General features: G+C 39.3%; 1 protein-coding gene and 1 long non-coding RNA gene across 2 annotated transcripts in view; both read right to left on the bottom strand.

Moving 5' to 3' along the window:
• PDHX (pyruvate dehydrogenase complex component X) overlaps nucleotides 1-18,684 on the bottom strand; it is a 71,435-nt gene that overhangs the window by 52,296 nt on the left and 455 nt on the right. The window contains exon 2 of the mRNA XM_077777478.1: nucleotides 3,058-3,138. Coding sequence (XP_077633604.1) covers nucleotides 3,058-3,138 — 81 coding nt within the window. The remainder of the gene's footprint in view (nucleotides 1-3,057; nucleotides 3,139-18,684) is intronic.
• On the bottom strand, nucleotides 15,889-18,617 carry LOC144242516 (uncharacterized). The gene is made up of 2 exons (XR_013338366.1): nucleotides 18,391-18,617; nucleotides 15,889-16,108 (listed from the first exon to the last, which is right to left on the bottom strand). It is a non-coding gene; the product is annotated as an uncharacterized LOC144242516 (long non-coding RNA).

The following is an 18,684-nucleotide window of genomic DNA, read 5'->3' as shown; positions in this document are numbered from 1 at the left end:
GATTTTCATCTTATAGTCCACATCAATGTCTTGTTCATATTTTCTACTGCCTTATGTCTCTGAGCTGCATGTAAGCTAATTTTCTCAGGCTAGACTTCTGTTCAGTAATTCTTTGCTCAGTCACACTTGAACCCAACCTGGAGTTTTTCTTTTTTAATGTTAGAGACAGTATTTTTCATTCTTAGAAGTTCTGTTTGTCCTTTTCAAATCTGCCTAAACTTTCTGCAGAGTGTCTCTTTTCATATTTTCAACTCCTTCTCTTACATGTTTAGTCATTTCGAACATACATTTTTATGTGTCTAATAATTCCAATTAACTGAAGTCCTTGGATCTAGTTCTGCGATTTGTTATGCCTCATGACCCTCGCTCCTAAAAGACTGCTTCCATGTACAACATGAAATTTGAGAGTGTGAACTCTTCGTAAGTGGGACTGGAAATCTTGTATGGCTTGGACTGGAGGTTGCGTCCTTCTAGAATAATGGCTTCTGCCAGGTAAGCCAGGAAGATTATCAGCCCAGAACCACTTTACCTCTGCCTGTGAGTTCCCAGAAAATGCCAAGTACGATAATGTGAACCTCAAAGCCTCATGAGGACAGGCCTCTGAAAGCAAACTTTCAAGGGAGTAGGCATTCTTATTCCGTATCGAGTCAAACAAAGGAATTTGCCTGTTATCGTATGGCATTAAATTCCATCCATAGGCTGATGACTTCACTCACGAACTTCAAATCCTACAACCATCTATTCGACATCTTTGCTTGAATGTCTAATAAGCACCTCAAAGTTACCACATCCAAGCCTAAACCTAATTCTTGATTTCCCTTCCTTTCCTCTTCCCCACTCAAAAACACCTGTTCCCACTCTCATTTATTCTTCTTCCAGCTCAGGCAGTGGGGCACACGGCTTCAACTCTCACTCACCACTATGGATGCTGCTAGCATCTGAGGATTCCCTCTTCATGTATTTCAGCATTATTTACCATTAAGAAATTGGTTTTATAGTTTTCTATCCAGTAGTGAGCAGAAGCCTTACCCCATCTGCTTAGATGGTCATACTGACTGAAAGTCCTCATGGTGGACTTTTCAAATGTGAGCAGGCAAAGAGGACTAATTAAATCACCTGTGGTTTGCTCTTGATGCCCGAGCGCTGTGAGGACCTGATCTGTTCAGTGTAATGCTACTAACAAGGCTCAAGAAAGCACACAGAAAACACTTCCTATAAAAAAACAAAAACAAAAACAAAAAACCTGTAAGTGGGGTATCTTGGCTTTAGGATAAGGACCCTCACAGACTGACAAACTGACGACTAGCATTGACGTCCCTTCCTATAACCTATCTAACGTCACGCACACAGCGCCCTCAATGCAGCCTGAACTACCTGCTGTTGCCAAAATACATGTCAGGATATCTCACTTCCAAGGTTTTGCCAAATCATTTACATTACCCAGGTCCTTTCTCACCTTTTTTTTTTTTCCCCCCAAATAAAACCCCTGTATTCTACAAGGACCAAGGCAAATAGCACCTCATCTGCAAAGCTCTCTCTGATCCCTGTCACAGTGCCTGCTTTCCTGCTTTTGGCTTACTCTTCCCTCTGCTAATATACTTACTGATCAACCACTTACCGTGCTGCCAGGTGTGTTCCAATTACTATGCTAGTCGTAACACAGAAAGGAGAAATATCAAAATGCAGACATATTACCCACTAAGGAACGGAGTTAGGTAACACTTCCAACCAGATGTGGTACCTAGCACAGCCAGGACCAGTTACGGTCATCTGGATAGCCTCACGGTACCACACCTCCTTAGCCTCCATATTGGCCCAAGCCATAGTCCCAAGCTTGTACCGTGCCGTCCATTCTGTAACCTATCTACCTTTCCTGGCACTCTTAGTCTCCCTCAAAGAACTGGGGCCTTCTCTCAAACTCTCAAGCTCATTTGGCTATATTTCAGAAGTAAATACTTGTAGCTTTCTCCCCAAGATCCTTAACTGTCATCACTGGCAAAAGCGATACCGTGGGTGGCTTTATCTCCTGGAATCATAGCATCACTGTCATACTCTGAGCTCCTGCCTACCACCTGAACTCTCTCCGTGCTATCTTATAAGCACACACTGGATTTGCCTGGATGACATCTGTGCCCACAGAGTCACATACCGACATCCCAGAAGTCCTTGCCAGGGCCAGTCTCCAGAATCAGATACAGCATCCCAAGCCATGTCGTCCACTCTGCTCCTCTCTGTTTTTAACACTTGGTTCATTATTTCTCAAGCTGAAGCACAGTAATGGCTACGGGAACTCATCTGGTCTATTTCTCTAACAACCTCTAATAGGGACTGGAGATATACCCTCTTTCCTCCACAAAAGTTTAGCGTATTGCAGACCGAGTAAAGCACAGGGAAAGTATGGCTACATAGGGGGCGGAAAGAAGCTGTCCCCCAGTCAATACCTGCACGGGGGCAGAGTACTCTACCGTTGCAGAGCGGCCAGAGGGTAAAAAAAAAAAAAAAAAAAAAAAGGAACAGAAAGCCACCACCAGAAAAATAAAGTCTCCTTCTCCAAATGCCATCACAGTAATTGTTCCTGTGTCCCTGAAGAATAGGGGCATAACAGTACATTTACTATCTAGCAGGGCTAGACTCCTCCACTGCTCTTCTTTTGAGAGCCTTCTTTATTATCCTTACTTATTTGTTCTTGTCAATGACATTTATAATCAACTTGGTTAGCTTCAGGAAAAACACACACATACACAGAATCATCATAAAGCCACAGATTAACATAAGGGGATCAACAAACTTATGAGGCTGAAACTAAAAGCTAAATATAAGGACTAAAACACAACAAAAGCCTCAAAATATTTTACCATTCTCTGCTGGTGAAAAGATATGGGCTGAACTCAGAAAATCTTTGCTACATTATACATTGCCATGGGAAAATTTTATCTAAACAAACTTAAATTAATGAGCAGAGGACATGGTTTATTTCATGTGTTGTATAATAGAACTGATTGGAAAAGAACCCCAAATGATGAAATAACACAAGGCATTAGTAGCGTACTTGCTCACCTTCCTTTTTTAGCCATTTCACGATGTTTCCTTCTTCCATCGTAGGAGACAGTGATGGCATCAGTATCTTAATGGGATCAGCTGGAATTTAAAAAAAGGAAGATTAGATGGAGTGCCTGGGTGGCTCAGTCGGTTAAGCGTCCAACTTCAGCTCAGGTCATGATCTCGCCATTCTGGAGTTCGGGCCCCGTGTCGGGCTCTGTGTTGACAGCTCAGAGCCTGGAGCCTGTTTCAGATTCTGTGTCTCCCTCTCTGGCTCTGCTCCTCCCCAACTCGTGCTCTGTCTCTCTCTCTCTCAAAAATAAATAAACATTAAAAAAATTTTTTAAAAAAGAAAGATTAGCCACAAAAAAAGAATGCACCTCATGAGGCATCAATAAAAAGGTCAAATACACTACAATCAAATTCAATTTGAAAAGGAAAATATTCCAAAATCTAAAAGACTCCCAAGTGGTCAAATTAAGGTCCAGTAAATAGCATGGAAAGATAAAATTCTCATATTTTTCTTACAATAAAACTCTTTTGTGTAATAATTTCAATTCATTTTTCATAGTTTCCCAGTCCTGTGTATTTTCAAGCCAGATGCTTGCAAAATTAAAAAACAAAACAAAAAAAAGTTGATTTATGTTTCATCTCCTCCTCCTTCATGTTTGTCACTACAACACACGCACACATGTAAAGTGACCAAAGAAAGAGACAAATAAGAAAAACAAAACCAAACCAGGGTTCTGATAACCTACATCAAAGTAATCAAGATTAGACTTTAAGAAATTGATTGCATTTTTTTATTTTCCTCTATCACACTATTCAAGAATCAAAGGTTCTTGCTGGTAAGCATTAAAGGAAAGATTTGCCTTGTCAAAGATGACCAGGCAAGCGAACCTTTATGATTAAACTGACCTCAGATTGTGTGCCCCACCTCAATTGAACTAGGGATCTCAAAAGGGACATGGCTCAGTGAAGCACAGCTACTTTCTGCTTACATATCCAAAAGGACACACTCTCTATATTTGTGCAGATGTGCGTTTCCAATAGTTGCCCAGTGTCCAGGACCACACTCAAAGAGCACACAGCTGGTACATTAAATTTGTATAAAGTTTATACTAATAAAACAGTTAACAGCATATTCCAGCTATAAACGGTAGCCATGGTAAGAAATAACATTCCCTGAAACCTTCCAAAGAACCTATTCTATCCTCAGATTATTCAACTCCGACCCAAAAAAGCAAAACACTATAGCACATGTAACATATTTCAAATGAGGAAGAGTACTTAAAAGGGCTTCTTCTTTTCCCATTGACGTTTTAGGGTTAAAAGCAAAGGAACTGAACACTAATGTTAAAGGAGGTTAACTATGTCCTTTGGGAAAGTAAACTAATAATTTACTGTGACTTCAAGCGGAGAGTTCCTATAGCTTCATGGTAAAGGAGTTCCATCTCTGAAGCATTTGGAGGGAAGCTTCTGTCCACTCTCCGCCAAGCATATGTACCTGCCTCAGCTTCTTCCTTATTTTCTCTTAAGAACTGCCTGCCTTAGGGAACTTGCATTTTCCTCTCAGCACTTCCTGTGCTAGGCATAAACGCACCTGCCTTTCAAAGGCAGAGAGCAGGCCTACCTCTGTCTGGTCCTGCCATCAGGGCCCACTGGGTATGAGGAAGCAATTCAGGTATGTGTGTTTGTTTTATATACATGAACCCTCCTCAAAAAAAAAAAAAAAAAAAAAAAATCCAAAATCTAAATATGCAGTGATTCTGAGAAGCCTAACTGTAGAGGGCCACAGATCTAAGTCACATTCTCCGATACAAAAAAACCCACCAGCATTAAAACTGTTACTTTGATCTCCATCTGACTTTTTGCCTCTCTCTCAGTGGACCCCAAACTCTAAGGACAGAAAAACAGAATTATCACTTCTTATACCCAACAATGGTAGAGCCCAAACCAAACTCTGAGTCAACATGCCCATTTCATCAATGAGAAAACTAGCCATTGATTAAGGGATCTGAATTCTTAATGTCTAAATCCCAAGGCTATACTCTACTGCATGGCACCACCTCTCATCATTAATTGATGATCCTTACAAATACAGATCATCAGTTAATCACTGGCTCTTCACCCAGAAATTCAAACACAGCATATCACACATCTCAAGTCCATGTGACCATTTCTCATATCTTCAGTCAAATATCCCAATAAGCCCTTTCCCTACCTTAGGCTTAAAGAACTCCTGTATTGAGAAACCACTTTTAGTACCAACACTGAATATTTTGAATGTAGTAGAAAACAAGTAATCATGAAGTGCATTGTATCTTGAAAATAATGGAGTAAAAATAGCCACAATGACTTCCTAACTCCTGATAAATCCTTATTTATTATTTATTAATAATTAACTTATTATTAATAAGTCACTTATTTCTTATTAACACCTGATTTACTATTAAAACACAGTTATCTCAGAAGAGACTGGTGAACACAGGCTGCCAATTCTTGTGCTTTATGCCTCTTGAGAACTTTCACAGCAATGGTTTCATTTAATTTCCAAGCATTTCCATGGTGAAATGCAAACCATGACTGTAACACGGCTTACAAAACTCTGCATTTTTTTCTTTAGTGAAATAAGTCCTCATGGACTAAAAAAGACACATTAAGAGACTGAATGGGTAGAAAAGAATGCAAACAACCGTGCACAACCTCAGTGCGTTATTGTCTGTGCAACACCAGAGTACTAAATTGTGACGTGAATTAGAATTCGGGTAAGTGCATTTAGGGAAAGCACAACACACACAGGCAAACTTGACATTAGTGATGCATCTCCACACCCGAACCCCTAACAAGCCTACACTGAGTTGGAAGAATTCTTAAAAAGTTCTCAATGCTTGACAAACTAACAACATTTGGAAACAATAAAATAAGCTTTCTAATTCCCTACATTATGTTGTGTGTGCCTTTTGCATTTTTTTCATGGCTTCATTTAGAAAACAAATAAAAACATTTGCCTTCCCAATGTTAAGCAGGCCCCTGCCTCAGTATTTTTTTAAGCCACAGTGACAAAGGGGGTTTGAAAAAAAAATTACCTTCTAATAGCAGGATGATAAGAGGTGAGCCCCTGCCTGAAAAAAACAGCTTTAAAAAAGTCCCAATATATTGCTTCCATCAAAAAGTTCAAGGCTGGTGTTATGAGACAGAATTATTCATAATCACATACATATTAAATTTATAGCAAATAGAGTTCCATTCCAAAGCAGCGAAATAAATGGACTTCAGTGACTCTACATCCAGATTCTAATTTATGACAAACACTAAATCAAGTCTTCCAAAACAAAATCTCGCTTCAATATTTTTATACCTTGGTTCTAGTTACCATGTCACAATTCATATTTATTTTACGATTCTATCTCCTATTATAATCTCTCACCTACGAGACCTTCACATTTCCATTATTTCTGACATTAAGGACTATATTATGAAACTTTTGTATTTATTAAGTATTATTTTCCAAATTACCACATCAAGAACTCAAAAATTTTCATATTTTAAAAATAAAAAGAACATAATCATTCCTCATACAGCCACCCTTCAAGGATGAATTGAAACTGCTTCTCTGAATAATGACAATAAACTATAACAATTCTATAATAGATCACTATCTTTACTCTGAAATGAAAGTGACAAAAGACAAAGAAAGACATTTTGGACATCTCTCATATTTGGTACTATCTCTTGACTGATTACACCAGCTTACTATAGAAAGTAAAATGTGCAATGTATTTTCTGATTAATCTAGCCAATCTACTCTCAGATTCTCAAGCCAGAAAATCACTTCAAAATATAAACATTAATTTACTAATAATGGTGTGTTTTCATTCTAGTGTATCCTCTTTTGCCTGGAACATTATACGTACCTTTTCCATATGTATATTTTCCAGTGGGGAAATACCAGCTTTGAATGACAGGCTGCACATAATTAATACCTGCCCTTTATGGCTGTTGTCAATTCTATTCAGATCGTATGGGCTTTTCTAGACTTCTCAGAATTTTGGCCTAAACCTAATATTTTTACTTTCATTAGAAGTTAAGTATTTCTCATTCCATTCCAGTAAGCAGTCTGTTCTACCTTTCTCCTATCGAGCTGAGGAGGCTGTGAAATGAGAACCAATTATATTTCCTAATAACTGGGCACAACTATGAATAAGAATAAAGGAAATGTGTTTTATTCTCCACTGGTCATACCAGTTCTTCCAATTAGCATTCAAAAATACACCCAAATTTTAGTTAGAGTTTAACTCTCTGGTTGTCATTTTAGTGTTAGCATTTTATTCCTTTCTATCAAACTAATAAATTATAGCTAATGGCTTGTGAAGTCTTTCTGTAGTTAAATAAAAGATGACTATGACAATGTACATTTCCAGTTTATATTTCATACATAATGATTTTAAAAAGTGGAGTCTCAAAAATCACTAGAACTATTCTAATCTTGTGTTTTCTTGAATAGAATGACACAATTAAACTTTTTTGCTTAGTATACTGCTGCCTTCCAGGTCATTACCAGGCACACAAGCAATCTATCAATCCCTGAATTTTACAGCAGTTTCTCCAAGCAATTCCTACGTTTCTTCAAATCTGTTCTTCCAGTCTTTCTGCAGAATAATTCTATCTTCAACTTCAAATAAAGTACACTAATCTAATTCTACTTCTTGCTCCCTAAAGAACTTCATTTATCCTAAGAACAAAACATTCATACTTCAGTAATTATATGCAAGTTTTAAATTGATGATCTACACATCAATTCTAAAAGATCTCCAGATTAAAAAAAAAAAAAGAAAAATCAATATATCCAAACTTTTAAATATAAAAACAGAACAAATGGCTTTGTGGTTAATATGAAGCAGATCTAAGCTCTATCACTCTAAAGAAATTAAGAAAACTCAGCAGTTTACATATGAATATTGTTTGAGTATCAGGCTCTGGTCCATTTAAGGGACTATAATGCAAATACACAAAAAACTGTGAAGACAGACCACATGAAGAAGTAAATTATTCAATACTTCCTTAGTGTACCTCCCTGTTCTTAACATTAATTTGCTTCTTCTCTAACAGGAAGAGATGATGCTCATTTAATCACCTCTCTTTCCAATGCAGGAGCTCATTAAATACAATTAACCTTTAAAATTTCTGTTAAAAATAAAACAATTGTGCCACCTGCAGGCTGGATGAAATAAAACAGAATGGAGTACAAGTAATTTAAAAATCAACAGCGGGCACAAACCAATATTAACTCTAAGCTTTGAATAAAGGCAGCTAAAGCAAATTTTTTAAAAAAAATAAGTGCTCGCCATAGAAGTCTTCTTTACTCAGTGACTAAGGTGTAGTACCAGTATAAGACTCAATTGAAAATGTCAACGGAAAACAGAAAACGTATGCATAATAGTTTGTGAAAATGACACTTACAAGTCCTGCCCTGGTAAAAGGCAGCCCACAAACACTATATGTGGCACAATCCGTTTCCCACCTGCTAGCTTGCACACCTGCAGACTGACGATATACTCCAAAATGGCAACAGTGGTTCTCTGGCTGGTGACAGTATATAAGTGTGCTTTATTTCTTTTGTTTCTTATAATCTACGTTTAAATTTCCTCTAGTAAGTTTATCCAATTTCACTCCGTGCCCAAAACTTATCTAACACTAAGAAAACAAAACAAACAAAATTAAGTCCTTTGTTTTGTTATTTTTGGACAAAACCCACAAGGATAGGGCAAAAAGAAGGAATAATAGCACACAAATCTGGAGGCAGGAAAGCTAAGAGATGAGTAATCATTGTCCAAAGAGATTCTAGTGACCTGTATCCTAAGCCAGCAGTGGGGAAAGCCGAGAAAATCAAGTTTTCATGCAAAAGAATTGCCCAAAAGCAGAGGAACTGGCTGTACGAGGACCTCTGGAAGTGGGGAATGGGAGTGGGCATTTGGGTGAATGCTATCTGAGATGCAGGCAGATACGTAGATCCCCTCCTGCAGTCCAGTGCTGGGTAACAACCCACCCTCACTCAACAGAAGCCTGGGACACTGGAGACTGTTTCTCTGGAGAAGGCAAAAGAGAAGATCTTTAGAATGGAGAATCCACTTCTACATGGGGGTATGCAGAAACTGTACAGAGGAATTAAGAGATTATCTGATGTGACTGAGAATACAGCAAGTTGTGCTGAGAAGCTATTAGATAGTGTGGGAGGAATCAGCAATAGTTAACAGAGAAAACAAAAAATTTTAAAGGCAACAATATCAGGAAAAGCAAAAAGTAAGAAAGGTAACAATCATAATTTGGGACAATATAGGACAATCTCAAGATGTGTTTAGTGTAAACACTGAATACAGATTTAACCACAAATTGCAAAATAACTACTTTGGAGGAACGAGAGAGGGAAAACCTAGGGGATGGCACTGACCAGCACTCGCCACAGAAAATATGTAAATTAGAAATACAGAGCCGAGCAAATGCTGGAATAAAGTTAAGAGACAAAACTTGTTGCCTATAAGAAAGAAGACTGGGGAAGCAGGGAGAGATGGGGAGAGATGGGCTGCACTGTTAGGTCTTTTAGTACTGACTGTTTACATGCATGTGGGGCACCTGGGTGTCTCGGTAGGTTGGGCATCCGACTTAGCTTAGGTCATGATCTCATGATCTTTTGGTTCATGAGTTCAAGCCCTGAGTCGGGCTCTGTGCTGACAGCTCAGAGCCTGGAGCCTGCTTCGGATTCTTTCTGTGTCTCCCTCTCTCCTTGATCCTCCCCAACTCACACTCTGTCCTCGCTCTCCCTCTCTCTCTCTCAAAAATAAAGAAACATTAAAATAATTTTTTTAACTATATGTGTTACTGTGCTAAAGTAAATATTTTATTATTTAATAAAAATGTTTAGTTAAATTTATAAAAATCCGAACAAGCAGCAGCATTTTGTAATGATTTAGAGAACAGGCACGGAACCAAACTGCCTAGGTTCTAAGTATAGATCTACCACTTACAAGTCACTTACTCCTTCTGTGCCTCTTCTGAAAAGCAGTTTGTAAGGACTAAATGAGGTTAACACATGCAAAGTCTTCACAGGGCACCTGGCAAAAAGCCAGTCAGTCTCAAAAACATTAGCTAAATATTACCACTAGGTAGCATAGAAACGGTTAAGAGAGTGGATTCCGCACACAGCCAGAGTTGGCTACATGCATCACCGTATGGTGCGTTCCAATTCCTTCCTCAAGCAACAGAAGGTAGATCCACAGTTCCCTTCACATCTCAACCCTAACCACAAAGGTTTCCTGTCTACCCTCTCCTTCACCTAATCCAGCCTCATTCTCACAGCTACAGTATGCTAGCTCTGCACATTTGAAAACCAAGCTCTCATTAAAACCAGCAGTAAATGTGGGAGTGCCTGGGTAGCTCAGTCAGTTAAGCGTCGGACTCTGGATCTCTGCTCAGGTCATGATCTCACAGTTTGTGGCTTTGTGCCCCCATTGGGCTCTGTGCTGACAGTGCAGAGCTTGCTTGGGACTGTCTCTCTCCTTCTCTCTGCCCCTCTACCCAACTTGCGTGCTCTCTCTCTCTCTCAAAATAAATAAATAAACATTTTTTTAAAATCATCAGCAAATGTTTGACTTCAGTGGTGCTGTCATAACATTCACTACCAAAGCTAAGGAGCAAATTAGGCACCCAGTAAATGCCTCTTGAGCTGTTATCTTAGTCCTAGACCAATGGAAGACCAGAATCTTGACCTCAAAATGATGACAGTTTAAATTAAATGAGAAGTCAAGATACATACACAAGTACTAGAGGGTAGTAGATAAAAATGCTGTAAGAATACTAAAGAGCAATGAAAGCTGAGATTCTGGCTGATCGAGAAAGGAAAAAAAATCTGCTATGGCTATTATCAAAAAACAAACAACAAAAAACAAATGAACAAACAAGTTCAGAAAACAAGTTCACTTGTTCAGAAAACAAGCGTTAGCAAGATGTGGAGAAATGGGAATCCTTGTGCACTGTTGGTGAGAAAGTAAAATCGTGCAGCTGCTATGGGTAACAACAGGATTCCTCAGAAAATTAAACACAGTCATTACCATTTTCTCCAGGCCTCCTATGTCTAGGTATATACCCAAAAGACTTGAAAGCAAGGGGTGGGAACAGATTACTTGTACACCCATATTCACAGCAGCATTATTCATAGCAGCCAAAAAGTGGAAACAACCCAAATGTACATCGACAGATGAATGGATAAACAAAATGTGCTACATAAATACGATGAAATATGATTCAGCCTTAAAAAGGAATGAAATTTGAATGCCTGCAACAAAACAGATGAAACCTGAAGCCACCGTGCTATGTGAAATTAGCTAAACACAGAAAGACAAACGCTGTAGGATTCCAGCTGTGTGAAGTACTCTGAACAGGCACATTCACAGTGACAGGATGAGGGGGCGGTCACCTGGGGCTGGGGAGAGAGGGTAAAGGGGAAGCACCATTTAAGGGACACAGGGTTTCGGTTGGAGAAGATGGACAAAGTTCTTGAGACAGGCCGTGGTGATGGCTGCACAACAGTGTGGATGTATGTAACGTCATGGAACTGAACACATAAAAATAATTAAAATGGTGAATTTTACACACATTTCACCAATTTTTTTTATTTGAAAAATGTGTGCTAGGCAAAGAAAACAAAGTGAGGGAATGAGGAGATATTGCAGGTGAGGAGAGCACCACATGCAAAGGAGGAGGGAATCTGAGTTTAGTTTGCCTGGAGAGCAGAATTTAATGAACATGAAAAGTGGGCCCGTAAGGTAAAAAAAAAAAAAAAAAGGGATGTTGAGGCTACTCCTTTACACCACTATCAGAGCTCAACTTGAATACGTCGTTAACGGGTCTGACGTTATTTAAACTGCAATGGAAAATTATGAAAAAAAAATTTAGCAAGAGAAATACCACAATTAAAAACTGACTTGTTTGCAGTTCCACATAAACAGCTCGTGTTCACAAATCTGTAATTTGCAGAAAAAAATAACATCACACAGTTGCTTTGACAGGGTGGCAACTATATACCTTGCAGAAAAATTAAAATAATGGGACTTTAAGTACAAAAAGAAGCTACCCGTGAATAATGTGTTACCTGTTCGCCTTTACTCACTCAGACCGTTTGGCCTGAGACACTGAAAAGGCACCTAGGATCTTCCATTAGATCTTCCAAATGTCTGGCCTTCATTCTAACAGTGGTAGAGAGAAAGGACAGGCATTTCTGGAAGATCATTTCACGACAGAGGAGTGGAGTGGAGAAAGGAGAAAGACAAGGACACTTGTTTATTCATTCATTTGTTTATTCAACAAATATTTATTCAGCGCCTACCAAGCGTTAGGTGCTCTTCAAGAGATTGGAGGTATCAAAAGTGAATAAAAACCGACAAAATTTCCTGCTTTCATGAAGTTTACATTCTAAAGAGGGGAGACAGAAAATAAATAGGACGTGTCTGGTGGTGATAAGAAATAAGAAAAGAAAGGCAGTTGAGGGGATACAGAGACAGTGGGAACTATTTTCTCAGCTGATCAGAGGAGGCCTCCTTTAATAAAGTAAGTAGAGCTGAACAGAGGAAGCCATCCAATATCTGATGGACGAGCCTTCTAAACAGAGGAAACAGCAAGCACAAAGAAGGAGTAGAGAATATGCTTCTTGGTACGTTCCAAACAGACAGAAAGCCAGCACATGAGTGTGGAGTGAGAGAGTGAGGGGGTATGAGGTTGGCGGAAGTCAGGGAGTGGAGGGTTCCTATCACATAGGTCCTTGTAAATCACAGTCAGAACTTCAGATCTCATACTGAGTTTAATGAGAAGTCTTGGAGGGTTTTCAGCAGAGAACTGACATGATCTAATTTATAATTTAAAAGCACTGTGAAAGCTGCACGGAGAAGAGTCTGTACTGGGCCGACGGGAATGGTAGGGACACCTCCTGGGATTACACTAGCAATAATCTAGAGTAGAGAGCATGGTAGCCTGGACCATGCTAGCTGGTGAGGCATGGTCAGGTTACATTTCAAAGGTAGAGCCAAAAGGAATTTCTGATAGACCGGATGTGCCATATGAAAGGAGTCCGGAATGACTCTAATTGTGAGTACAAGGGGTAACAAAAATCAAAATTAGATGCCACAGCTCCAAAAAGAAAATCTTTCTTCCTGTAAAAAGTACCCAAAGAGCCTTATAAACTATATAGATTCTATTCCTATCCAGTTGTTCAAACGTATACAGAAAAATCCCATTAAACATCAGGTCAGTAACACAGACCTGTGCTTACTCTTGTGCAAGGCACTGGCCTCAGGACACAATGCAGAGAAATTATACTTGCTCTTTTCCCCTCTCTGAGCACTTGAGCCACCACATTATAAACAATACAGTATGTGGTGTTTCAGTGCTCACTAAAGTACAAAGTGTGATGACTGACGGGTGTGAGGCAGGAGGGGATGGGAGAGAGCTCCCATTTACCCATCTAAATCTACCCCTCGACCTTCCCCAAACCACTGTGTGTGCTTCAACAACATGCTTCCTTGTGCTCAGGCCACGACCCGGGTTCAGCCACAGGGCAGTATATGCAGGAGATGAAGGAAAAGAGGAGAGGGAGGTCAGGGTATTTACTTCCCCAGCTCCTTCCCAGTGCAGCCACCCGGGCTGGTTAGATCCTTCCACTGAAGGACACACCTGCATCACAGATCCTCCCAGCAGGCTCCCTCCTTCCCAGCTCTAGCAACTGCCCCCTTCCCATGCCTCAGCCACTCAGCACCTTGCTCTAAACAGCCCCTTAGTACAGCACCACCTCTACACCCTGAATTCACAAAAAGTAATCACTTAGTAAATTCTCCTCCAATTATCCATTTTACAGTGCCATCTATTCCCTGCAGGACCTTACAGAAGACTTACGAGAATAACATTTAATTAGAAAAATTTCAAACCACAGAGGTCACGCCATTTGAAGAAATAGTACGAATCAAGATTTCCAAATTACTGGCTCTATATAAATGTATTCACTAGCCATTTATTGATAATGGGAACCCCTATACAAAAACATACAATTCTTGTTCTCAGATATGGTAAGTATCCTTGCAAAATACCACTATTTTCTGTAGGAAATGACTGACATGTTTATGGAAATAGGCTGGAGACTAAGTGGTGTTTATAGATAAATTACAGGGAGATCCACAAGTTTCTGGAAACTACATAGAAAATTTTGCCATGTACACATTTTTCTGAAGAAGTGGTATAACTTTTATCAGTTTTCAAACAGATTTGTGTCCCCCCCGTAAAACCTAGCACTAGTAGAATCCCAAGGAAGCTCTCCTGAAATGTGCCAACCTTAATTCTTCCCCCCAAATTTTCATGTAATACAAGAAAGCCTTTGATTGCAGCAAGTATTGAGTAGATCACTAGCTATAGTAAATGTACTGCCTACCAAGTACAAAAATAAAATAAAATAAAATCACCATTCCCTCCATTTTGTTTAAGGAATCTGCTAATTCTTTCATACACTTAGTATCCAATGGTGCACCTGTAAGGAGGCTGGCCAGGATTGTAGGTACTCCACGGCTATGGAAATACTTTCTCTGAGTGGGAGAAACCGCACACAATAGAAGAGGTTTCAGCTTGCAATACTGGTCTTCTTGTTATTAAATTATAAAATTAAAATTCTACTTGAATCCATTTATTTTGCAATCTTGGAACCGGACAAAAAGAAATCACGACTTAAGAGGCTAGCAAAAAAATGAACACATGCATAAGTCTGGGGACTTACGCATTGCCTGTAAAAGGCAAATGAAGCTCAAGAAGTTAACAAGACACATTCAAAAGGACAGTTTACCCTTGAACAACATGTGTTTGAAATCTATAGGTCCACTTAGATGCAGATTTTTAAAAAATAAATATATTGGGAAATTTTGTGGAGATCTGCAACAATTTAGAACTCACAAACCACATAGCCTAGAAATACAAAAAATTTTAAGAAAATGTTATGTATATAAGAATACAGTCTATGATACGTATAACACACAAAATATGTGTTCATTGACTGTTTATGTTATCGGTAAGGCTTCTGGTCAACAGCAAGCTACTTGTACTTAAAGTCTGGGGCAGTCAAAAATTATACATGGATTGTCGACTACGCTAGTGAGAGTGGTCAATGCCTCTAACCTCCATGTTGTTCAAGGGTCAAGTGTGTATCAATTAGAAACCTGCAGATAGGAAGACATTAACATATACTCTAACTTTCTTAAAGGGTTCTGCCACCCTTTATACAGTCAGTCTAGAATTGTAACTGTTAAACGGTTCTAAAAAGAATTATGATATCAAGACTATCACTGAAATACTATTTCATAATGTAGGTATTACTAAAATAGGTCTCACTTCATTAAAAAAAAAAAGTGTAGGGGTTCACACAGGATATAAACATGGTGAACAGAGCTTCGGCATCCATGACGTTGTTTTGTGGACGGCTACGGCCAGGCCACCACCTGACACCAAGGTGGACTGTTGTTAAGGAAACAGGCTCTGGCATCAGGCAGAGCCGGGTGGAAACTGGGGTTCTATCACCAGAGGACAGCATTAGCCACTGTGAGTATTACGTGAATTAAGTCATGTAAAGTGCTGAGGAGGGGGCATGGTACACAGTAAGCTCTCAGTGCTACTTGTTATACTCAAACCCACTTCCCCGACTTCTTTCCTGCTGGCAGAGACCCAATCTTGTTCAACTGTGTACCTTTCTTGTGAACATGTGCTCTGAGTTAGTGACTCCATTGCCCAGTGTCTTGGACAGCTGTAATAAAATACCTGAGGCAGTGACTTACAAACAACATTTATTTCTCACAGTTCTGGAGGCTGGAAGTGCAAGATCATGATGCTGGCAGATGTGGTATGGTGGCTGATGAGGGTCACTTCCTAATTCATAGATGGTGCTAAGCACGGGACACATGTCATTGCTCATAAAAATGTCGACAACAAACACCACTTAAGGACACCATTACTCCAAGTATGACTCCCACGGACAGACTTTAAGATCCTGGATAGATGCATGAAAACAGAAATTACTCAGTAAGTGTACTTAATTTATATAGTCTATAGATTACAAAGTAGTTGTTCAGTTTTATGAAATTACAATTTCTACCAAGCTTGGAGAAAAACAAGCCAACACCGTGTAATTCATGCTCTGTAAGACAAATAGTTCAAGGACTGCCACCCATTTTCACCATGACAAAACAAAAACCTGGATGTGGAAAATTAGGAGACAAACTTTAGCTCAGTATATTAGCAAATAAAAACCCCAAGATTTCCAAATAACTTCAAGCCACCCAACAACACAGTCAGCCACTGGGGTAAGCGGAATAAGCACCCTGCCTCCCATCCCCCACTCCTCCAAGATATCCCACGTCCTAATGTCCAGAACCTGTGAATATGTTTTGTTACATGGCGAAGGGGGAATTAAGGTTGAAGAAGGAATTAAAGTTGCTAAACAGCTCACAATGAGATGGGGAAAGAATCCTGGCCCAATATAATCACCAGAGTCTTTACACATGAAAGGAGGAGGAACTTGGAAACTTAAGACAGCTTCCGTGGAATACAGTGTTCTCCCTCTTACAGATGACGTTCAGGCCACATGAGACAAATCGTTCATGGTGTGCAGGCGAGTAGGTAAAATGTCATGAGGCATCAGATGAGGATTGCCTAAGTGAGTTTCCAGAGGCAGAAGTCCTTAAACGGGGTCTAAAAAAAACCTCTTAAGCTGCATGCACCTTTTTGTCTGTAGCCACATACATCCTTTCTCTTAGAGAGCGTCTAAAGCATTCAAAGATTCTCTAAAGAATCTGTTTTCTGGGGCGCCTGGGTGGTTCAGTCAGTTAAGCCTTCAACTCTTTGGTTTCAGCTCAGGTCATGATCTCACAGTTTGTGAACTCGAGCCCCGTGTTCAGCGCAGAGCCCGCTTGGGATTCATTCTCTCTCTCTCTCTCTCTCTCTCTCTCTCTCAAAAATAAATAAATAAACATTAAAAAAAAAAGATTCTGTTTTCCAAACCAGGTTAAGAGCATTCTTTCTAAAGCCAACTGGTACAGTATGGAGATTCCTCAAAAAGTTAAATATAAAACTACCCCACAATCTGGCAACTGCACTACTAAGTATTTACCCAAAGGATACAAAAATACAGATTTAAAGGGGCATATGCACACTGATGTTTACTGCAGCATTATCAACAATGGCCAAATTATAGAAAGAGCGCCAAGTGTCCATCAATTGATGAATGGATAAAGTGTGTACACACACACACACACACACACACGCATGCATGCACAGTAGACTATTACTCAGCCATCAAAAAGAATGAAATCTTGCCATTTGCAACAACATGGATAGAGCTAGAGAGTATTCTGTTAAGTGAAATAAGTATATATAACTTAAGTATTAAGTCAGTCAGAGAAAGGCAAATACCATAAGATTTCACTTATATGTGGAATTTAAGAATCAAAACAGATGAACATGGGAAGAAAAAAAAGGAGAGAGGGAAGCAAATCATAAGAGACTCTTAACTATAGAGAACAAACTGAGGGTTGATAGAGGGGGATGCACTAAATGGGTGACGGGCATTAAGGAGGACACTTGTTATAAGGAGCACTGAGTGTTACATCTAAGTGATAAATCACTAAATTCTATTCTTGAAACCAATATTACACTTCATTTTCACTAGAATTTAAATAAAAATCAGAAACAAAAGAATACTCTTCCTAAATTATTTCCAACACTGAGCTTTTACTATTTCATGGTTTTCTAAGGTAGTGAGTCTCAAAGTGTAGCCCATCAAACACCACCATAAAATATCAAAACTTGAGCTTCATCCCAGACAGAATATCTGAGAACTAGAGGAAAGTTCAATATTTCACAAAATGGAGAAAGGGAAAACAGGGAATTCTGTAAGAGGAATTTTATGAAATAGTCAACTGAAGAAACTGAAAGAGTTCCATTACCAAATCTTAAAATCTCAGTGCATTCATCTTACTGTGTGACTCTGTGTAACTTATTTTTTTTTTCCCTCAGTCTTAGGTAGCTCAGGCAGAATACGTAAGCAATGCCTACTACCCCTAATCTTTTATATCAAAATTAAGACTGTGAAGTATCGATGATTGGCAGGTAATAACACATCACACTTAAAACAGCCACATTCCCCCAACCCTCATGTAAAGAAAAATAATGCTCAGCATACTATATTACATCCTATTAAATACTAAAAATACTGTGTTGTTAATGGCATTACTTAATGCCAACTTTCTATAATAACTTCTTGGTATGATTCACCTCCTAAATTTTCACTCTGTCAAGCGCTTATTCTGCTTAAAACATTCTTCTGGATCTCTGTCTGTGATGTCATAGGTAATAACAAATTAAGTCTTTCGCTGGTCGCGCGGGGCAACCGAGAGGCCTCGAAGAAAAGATAGAGACGGGCCAAGAGAATGAGTAAGAATGGCTGCAGCGGCTTGAATCTCAGCAACCATCGGCACCTTGACAGCTCTAGGGGCACATGAGACTGGGAAATGGCTTGAAAGAAGAACGTTTAGGACCTCTCTCCGCGCGTCACAAAGAGCCCAAATT

This window comes from Crocuta crocuta, unplaced genomic scaffold (genome assembly GCF_008692635.1).
Source record: "Crocuta crocuta isolate KB4526 unplaced genomic scaffold, BGI_CrCroc_1.0 scaffold384, whole genome shotgun sequence".
In the NCBI taxonomy this organism is placed as follows: domain Eukaryota; kingdom Metazoa; phylum Chordata; class Mammalia; order Carnivora; family Hyaenidae; genus Crocuta; species Crocuta crocuta.
This window is presented reverse-complemented; position numbering and strand designations above follow the sequence as displayed.